An 8,813-nucleotide genomic window follows, 5' to 3' on the forward strand; every position below is an offset into this window, starting at 1 on the left:
GCAAGAAAACACCTCAGAAATAGCCCTTAGAAGGGGTCAATTTTTCAAAATTTTCGGGGGGAGGACCCCCCAGACCCCTCGCCACGGGCTTCGCGCCTGCGGCGCTTGCGGTGTCGGGCTTCGCCAGACACCACGACCCCCCCCCCCCTGCAAAAATTTCCTGCGCACGCCCCTGACACAATCAAAAAATAAATGCGTATACGTTTCAATATTCGCATTACAGAAGCTACAATTTGGGCTGCTTATCACTCTAATATTATAGAGAAACTTGTTTATAGGGAGAATTCTTTGGATTATTCTTGGAACCATCTTAATTTGGTATCCTTAGATATACTGAACACATTGCTATTGATACTTTTCCACCAATTGTATTCTTGTTCAAAATTTAATTCTCTTTCCCATTTAGATATATTTTTTGGTGGAGAAAAAGACGACTTTATATAGGTGTTATATATATGTTTTGACCCCTGTTTGTTTTGTATTATGGTATTTATATACTTAGGCCAAAATAGAAAGTCAGCTGAAAGTGGTTTAGTGTATAAAAATGGCCATGTGTGTAATATTGCAGCCTTTAGCCCTTCAAATGTAGTAAATGGTGGATGAAAGCCATAAAATTCACAAAATCCATCATATTTAAATAAGTTGCCATCTGGGTCATACATATCATATTATATTCCAATTCTGGTAATAAACACTTTTGTTACCAATTTTAATTAGGGAGTTGAACCACAGTGGTTCGGAACTTACATCATTTTCGTTAAGTTCCACTTTCTTTTTGAATAATACTAGTTTCCATAACATATTTGTACTTTTTTTACCACACAGTTTATGGTAATCATCTCCTATATTAGTAAATAAAATATTTTTGTTTGGGAGGTGACATCTAAGAATATGATACCATAATGAATCAAGTCCATTTATTGCTCTTCTAATCCATGTTAATTTTAAGGAATTCATAAACTATTCTAAGTTTACCATTTTTAAACCACCATTTTCTATATCCTGCATTAGCGAATTCCGAGAAATTCTATCTATGGAACTCTTCCAAATATATGAATAAAAGATCTTGTTGATTGTTTTTATTATGCCATTATCTGGATTGGGGATACTGAGAATAAGGTGAACAAGTTTAGATAGAGCCAAGGATTTGACAACGGTAATTCTACCCAGCATAGTAAGATGACGTTTAGACCAGGTATTCAGTAACTTTGAAATCTCTTCGATTTTGTCAGTATAATTTAATTGTACAATTTGATTTAGCTGGACACTAAATTTAATTATCAAGAAGGTAAAATTCTTTTGTGACCATTTTAAGTTTTTATCTTTACATAGATTATGTTTCAATCCTGAGAATTTAGAAAATTGATCTATTAAATTTAATGTGTTCCTTAGTGAAGCTTCTGTCCCATCGAGTGTTATAGCTGTATCGTCTGCATACTGGATTATTTTATATTCTCTTTTTTCTATTACTATTCCTTTAATTGACTCCTTTCTAAACAAATTTCCCATGATCTCAGCGCACACTATAAAAAGATATGGTGCTATTGGGTCTCCCTGTCTACATCCGCTCCCTACTGGAAACAAATTAGTAAAAACACCATTTTGAATTACAGTTAACATATACAGTCCTTATTTAATATATTGACCCATTTTATAATGTCCTCGCCATAGTTAAAAAAAAAGTAAGGTTTTGTTAATAAATCCCCAAGATACTGAATCAAAAGCTTTCTCAAAATCTACTAACAAAAGGAGTGCCGGAATACTATTTTCACTAGTGTAATGCATCAGGTCATATAATAATCTGGTATTTTCGGCTACACACCTGCCTGCTAGGAAACCCTTTTGATTTTCATGAATTAATTTATCTATAGATTGCTTTATTCTATTGGCTATACAGCCAGAAATGATTTTATAAGTGGTATTTAGTAAAGATATTGGTCTCCAGTTTTTTTTTAGAACATCACGGGGTTTGTTTCCTTTTGGCAACAGAGTAATAATGCCTTGTTTTTGAGTTATTGACAGCTCGCCAATTTCATTTTATGTTTTAATACATACAGTGCCTCACTTGCTGTTATTTGACCTACATATTTGCTAACATTTTCAACTTTGGGAATATTTGTATTTCTAAAAACCTCATCTAAATCAATATCTATTAGATATTCTTCCTGTGACATATATAGTTTCGAGTAGTACGATCCGATTTCTTCCAATATTTGATTTTGTTCAATAATAATGTTACTATCCTCACAAACAAGTTGGGTTATAGTTTTATTTACATAGTTTCTTTTTTCAAGATTTAAAAAATATTTCGATGGCTTTTCTCCGTCTTCTATCCACCTAGTATGTGTCGTACTTGTGTTGTTATAATAATTAAAAAAAAAACATTTAGTAGTAAGGCGATAAACAATTCTTCGTGTTAATTTTTGAAAGATTGTGTGTTGTGTTTTATGTTGTCGATACAAACACAAATTTGATATTGAAGTAACCTATTTCTGAGAGTCACACGTTAAAGTGGCAAGGTCTTCTTACAACACTGGGTAGTATTTTTAGATTGGTGGTTGGAATAGTATTTGTTCTACATCTAGTCGTGTGAAATCTAATTTATTTCCAATTGTATAATCAAGTACATGTTCGACAGACAAAATCAATTTTAAATCTCATTTATAAATTCGTGTATTCGTGATCAACGTTGATGCTCTAAATGGTCGTACCACTGAATATGTTATATTTGTAGATAGTATTTATAAAGTTCTAATATACTCGAATTTCTGTTGCGGGCCGAATCGCCATTGCAAGGTGCTGTCTATAGCTTTTCTAAATATTAGGCAACCCATAAACACATTCGATGTGCAAATATTACTATTCTAAGCAAAACAAATACAACATACCCCCCCCCCCCCACACACACACACACACGCACACAAAAAACCCATACAAACAACAACAACAACAACAACAAAAACAACAACAAGAAGCAAACAATTAAAAAACCCTAAATATCTGTAAAGTTTTAACCATATATTTTTGTATTTTTAAAGGATTGTGCACATTTAATTCTGTTCACAAATAAATCCTATGTCTCTGTTACATGGCTGATCATTCCAGCGGAATCCTTGTTCCCATAGTTCTACGCAGTTTTCTCCTCCATATCCATTTGGTTCACCAGAATGCCAGTTGGTGTAGGTCACATCTTTAGATGGTTCTTTTGACATCCACCGAAAGTGACCTTCAACTAATATATCGTTTGCACCGATCCAGTAACGGGCACCTAACAAATACAAAAGTCAATATTTTATTGTTTCGGCAAAGTATATCTGATTGGCAAAACCATTAGTGTAATCAAACATCAAACTACCAAAGTCTACTATGTGTTTTAGCTGTACATGCACTGCCATTTCCGAGGACAATTTACATCCTTCCAGTTCCGTCTAGCCAAATTTAAATATGTACACGACACAATTATGTGTGTGTTCGCGTGTGCGTGCGTGCGTGTGTGTTGAAACACAAAATAAATGCAACAAACATTTTCTGATATTAGTTTTACAATTTACTTAATTAAAGGTTAACTTCGTAATAAAGTAAAGTTAATACCAGATCAACATTTTTTGCCAAATTGTAGTCCAAAATCAGGAGATGGATGACATTACATGTGGTTTCATTCCCAAATTGTTTCTTAAATATAGGTCATACTACAATATATTCCTCTAGGAAGGTGGAAAAGAACATTAGTTTGAAACATACTATAGAGTGATGCTTTTGTTATGCATATAGCCTTACTTATTTATAGGAGAACGAATCTGCATACAAAACATACAGAGATTTTTGTAAAATGGAAACAAGTAAAATTTGTGCATTTTAGATGATGAATAAAACCTGTCGGGGTTCCTGTTTGTTTTCATGCAAATGTAAAGAAAACAAGGATTGAATAAGAATTAAACGTAACATTTGCAAAAAACTTAGGGTTTAAACAATGGAACAGGACTATGGTTTAATTGTTTTATGATGTACGTTGTGAAAACGATGTAGAATTTCGGTACGTACAACGAGTGCTTGTTTCCTGACAAACTTTAGAAGGTTTACGTACATGTAGGTATTTTGTAAAATATCTTTTTTGCAGAACTTACGTGAAAATAAAAATAGGAATAACACGTTTTTAATTTAATTAAACGTGATACTTTTTGACAAACTTATGTGTGAAAGGTTTTGCGCTAACATGCCATCAAAAGTATATTCTAGGGCACTTTTGAAATTTCGACGCCTCACTATAATGTTCACACATAGTAAAGCAGTTCTGAGTTTCGTACTTGCTCGAACGTCAAACAGTATACTATCGCATTAAAGTTTTATAATTCTAAGTTTATAACTGTTATATCAATATAAAATATTATGAAATAACTCTTTCTTGGGGAAATTAATACATGGCATAAAAATCCCCACTTTACGGTTTGGCTTTTCCCGTTAGTAGCCGACTGACAGAATACTCACATTTTTACGACAAATAACGTTTCAAAAATATGTCTGCATGTTGTTCGAAGAAACATTAGCATTTACTGATTCAGAGCTAACAGTTATTTCATTTATTTTAAACAGCAAAGAAAACAGCTGAAAAGATCATTTAAGTATTTAAACTGCCGAAACTAATGCAACACCGATGTTCATGTAACTTTACGTTACATTCATTACAATGTAACGTTATCCCATTGGTCCAACCGTACCAAAGTGAGTTTGTTCATTTTTAACAAACAAGTATTATTGCCAGGGAACGTCATATCTTATGAGGTCACTTTATATTGGTACTTTGTCTTGTCGAACGTTATTGTTTAGAACAAGACAAATTAATCATAATAAAATATGAACTTTTAGTGTTAGTGTTAGTATGTATGTTTCAAAGTTAGCAGTTTGCGGATGAATGTAAAAGCAATAATAGACAATCCTTAAATACAAATTATACAGTAAAATAAATTTAACCGTATAGTTAATAGTTAATTTATTATAGATTTAACCTTTTAGATAATGATAATAACTGGTCAGTGATGAAGATCGACATCTCTTGTACACAGTTTCACTGTGTTAATCAACAGATGATCGGACATTTCTCAAGGAGGGGTTTTGTTGTTCTACAGGGCTAACTGAAGATCCATAAAGAAAATATCAGTATGACCTCTATTTGCAGCTATCACAGCGCGAATCCTTCTGTGCGTTGAGTTTATCAAACGATTGATTTGAGCAATAGCATTGTTTTATCTAAGGGGCGGGATTTGCTCCGTCTGTTGACTGCTCGCCTGCGGTGCAGTGATTCAAAACCACCAATGTCTAGTGTCCAATCAGCCACGTGTATTATGTATATAGGACGTGAGCCAGACCACAATTTGGCCAATTGGTACCACCTGAGGGGACGAACGCTCATAGTGATTTTTGTCAAGGACTACATCCCTAGGAATGGGAAATTTATGATAGCATTGCAGAAATCACAGCTTTCTGTGCGTATCCACCCGTTTTGTGACCCTACCCTCATTTCCACGACAGTTATATTTTTATAGAATTGCTTAAAGGTGACTAGTTTAAAAAGCATTGTAAAATATTTATCAGGGCATTTAGGAATGTAAAACTTGGAGGATTGGGAGGTAATGGATCGGTGAATTCAGATATGTTACCAATTTTGAAATCCTTTGAGGATTAGGGTCTCATATTACATTTTTTCTGTAACATTACAAAATATAATTCACAGTTTTATTTTTCAGTAGAAATTTAACAAAGTTTAGGCTCAGCACCTCAAAAATTCTTTTTGAAGGATCTTTTTACAACAGAAGCTAGTTTTGACATCTGGTTAATATTTACATCCTATATATATACTCTTCAAAAGAAGAAACGCAAAACCACATTGTCGTAACATTTGGAGAATTGATTTCATTATTGAATGGTGAGTCCGATAATTACCAAATGTTGCAGGATTGTTCACAATTCACTCTAGTCCATTGTGAGTAAGTGATAGGACGCACCACCAAGGTCAAGGTCATCTGGAGTCAATACCGGGTGTGGCCTCCGCGTGTGTTGACAACTGCCTGGCACCGCCTGCCCATTGAAGCAACCAGAGTACGGATGACGTCCCGGGGGATGGTGGCCCACTCGGCCTGCAAGGCTGCTGCCAGCTCGAGCAGGGTCTGGGGCTGTGGTTGTCGCTGTCGGAGGCGTCGGTCCAACTCGTCCCATAGATGCTCAATTGGGTTCAAATCCGGTGATATCGATGGCCAAGGAAGGACATTAATGTTGTTGTTCTGTAGGAAAGCCGTTGTGAGACGTGCTGTGTGAGGCCTGGCGTTGTCATGTTGGAACACTGCGTTGGCGTTGGCCATAACTGGAACGATGTGTGGCAGGAGGATCTGGTCAATGTAGCCCTGTGCATTCAGGTTGCCCTGCACGTGCATTCAGGTTGCCCTGCACGTGGACCAGGTCAGTTCTGCCAGTGTGTGAGATGGCTGCCCACACCATGACACTACCCCTGCCGAATCTGTCCACTTCCTGCACGCAGTTTGCCGCATAACGTTCACCACGACGCCTATACACGCGACATCTTCCATCATGACGTCGGAGCAGAAATCGGGACTCTTTACTGAACCACACCTGTCTCCATCGCAGTTGAGGCCATTGTCGATGAATCTGGCACCACTGCAGTCGGAGTCGACGGTGTTGTGGTGTTAAGATGACACCTCGAACTGGACGTCTGGCACGAATTCCTACCTCACGTAGGCGGTTCCGTACGGTCTGGTCGGATATCCTGCGCAAACCTGGTATTGCTGCGGCTGTGGAGGTGGCAGTAGTCAATCGTTCCCGAAGGTGGCGTACCCGGATGTAGCGGTCCTGCCCGGGGGTAGTGACCCGTGGTCGACCGGATCTAGGGAGTTCACGTGTTGATCCATGTTGCTGGTAACGGTCCCACAGTCTGGAGATGGTGCTTGGGGACACATGGAATGCCCTAGCAACGGCCGTTCTGGATTCGCCTGCGTCTAGTCGGCCGATGGCATTGTTTCTCTGCGGTTCACTGAGACGTGGCATGTCCTGGATTGTCAACTGTCGGCCAGATACAGAGGCCAGGCAAGCGAACACCCTGCACTTTTATACTGTCGGTGTTCATGTTGCACGTGCAGACAACGCACGTGCAGTGGTGACATGGTTTGCACGTGGCTGCGTTTTTGCGAATATTCACATTTTGGAACTTTATTGTACAGTAGCTGCGTTTTATCGAATGTAACCGTGGGAATGTGTTTGGGACATGCAATGACCTTATATTCACAAAGCATGAACCGGTAGGAAACATAAAATCGGAGTTATAACCCATTTGTACCCTTTTGCGTTTCTTTTTTTGAAGAGTATATATATATATATATAAAGGTTTTTTTTAAGTGTTATTGTGTAACAACCCTTTTTATAACCCTACCCCCTTTCCTCAAAAGCAGTATTTCAAAGGAATTGTTAACAGGATAACTAAATAAAAACACCATACAATATTTATTAAAATATACATGGCAAACCTAAAGGTAGACAAAGTTGATGGGATATAAATCTGAGAAATAGAAGCAATAGTGGCATCATTTGAAGGTTAAGGTCTCACATAACACTTTTTGTTTCATTATTAGGTAATGCAATTTTTGCCATTTTACAACTGTAATTCCAGTTGAAGTTTAGGTTTACACTTTTTCAGGGCTTTAATGTACCTGAATGTTTGTTGGACTGAATTATTTAGATCGTCCATATATAAAGCATTTGTTAAGCTATTTGCTCATGAAGTGCATGGCTCCTATTTTTTAAATTGTTAATACAAATTTTATTATTTTCTAATATAAACCCATTAAAGGGTCCTGTCAACTTAAAATGACTAAGTCGAAACAATAAATCAGTTGGAAATGCATACATTGCCTTGATAGATTAAAATACCATCATAAAGTTGGATGCATATTTTTCAGATATCAAATTTGTGCTACATTTCCACCACTGTCTTCAACCTGGTTGTCAAAATCTTCAGTTATGAACATTATACTAGTCTATATAGATGCTGTATAGTCTTCTGTTTCTATTTGCCAGCCTCTATCAACGGCACTTGGTGTCACTAGGTCATATTCTACATTACAATATGGTTGAATGAATGTTGTGTAAATACTATGTTTTATCAAACAATCCCTACATAGTTACACTATGTGTCTTTCGAGGTGGAATGCATGTTGTGTATGTTTTATCAAACAATCCCTGCATAGTTACACTTTCGATTCTGCCCTTCTTTGCAAAAAACAGAAACATATCCTAGCAGGCTCTAATCTAGAATTGAAAAAGTAGGAGAAGTGAATTTCTCCCGTTCAAGAAGAAAGGGAAGAAGTGTGATACAAATAGGCGTAGAGAACATTTATTGGTACATTTTGTAATGTTTCAAAAAGGCTTCAAATTAGACACACAGTTCTGATTCCTAGGTACACAGGCAGTGTAACCCCCAGTGTATACAACTCTACAAACATTTTGATTGTCAATACAGACTCAACGATACTTGCACCAGTTTCAGGACCACATGTGTAAGAGCAGTGGAACTCTAGGGATCTCTTGGAATGCCAAGCACAAAATATAGTCTTTGTCTTCTGAACTAAAGGCAACTTACTTGTATCCCTCAATTGCACCATGAGATGCATGCATGCATCAGTCAACTTGAAAACACAGGATGGCATACAACCTTGGATATTGTTTTAATATTTGTTATCAAAACACTTTCCCTTGGAGTGTATTTTTGTATGCTGCCTTCCTTCGTTCATTGACTAGGAAAGTATTTAAAT

General features: G+C 36.7%; 1 protein-coding gene across 1 annotated transcript in view; it reads right to left on the reverse strand.

The window, feature by feature from the left end:
• LOC121390274 (metal cation symporter ZIP14-like) overlaps positions 1–3,212 on the reverse strand; it is a 38,081-nt gene extending 34,869 nt beyond the window's left edge. Inside the window, exon 1 of the mRNA XM_041522055.1 lies at positions 3,164–3,212. Within this exon, the coding sequence (XP_041377989.1) occupies positions 3,164–3,212 (49 nt within the window). The remainder of the gene's footprint in view (positions 1–3,163) is intronic.
• Between the last annotated feature and the right edge of the window lie 5,601 nt (positions 3,213–8,813).

This window comes from Gigantopelta aegis, chromosome 15 (assembly GCF_016097555.1).
Source record: "Gigantopelta aegis isolate Gae_Host chromosome 15, Gae_host_genome, whole genome shotgun sequence".
Taxonomy (NCBI): domain Eukaryota; kingdom Metazoa; phylum Mollusca; class Gastropoda; order Neomphalida; family Peltospiridae; genus Gigantopelta; species Gigantopelta aegis.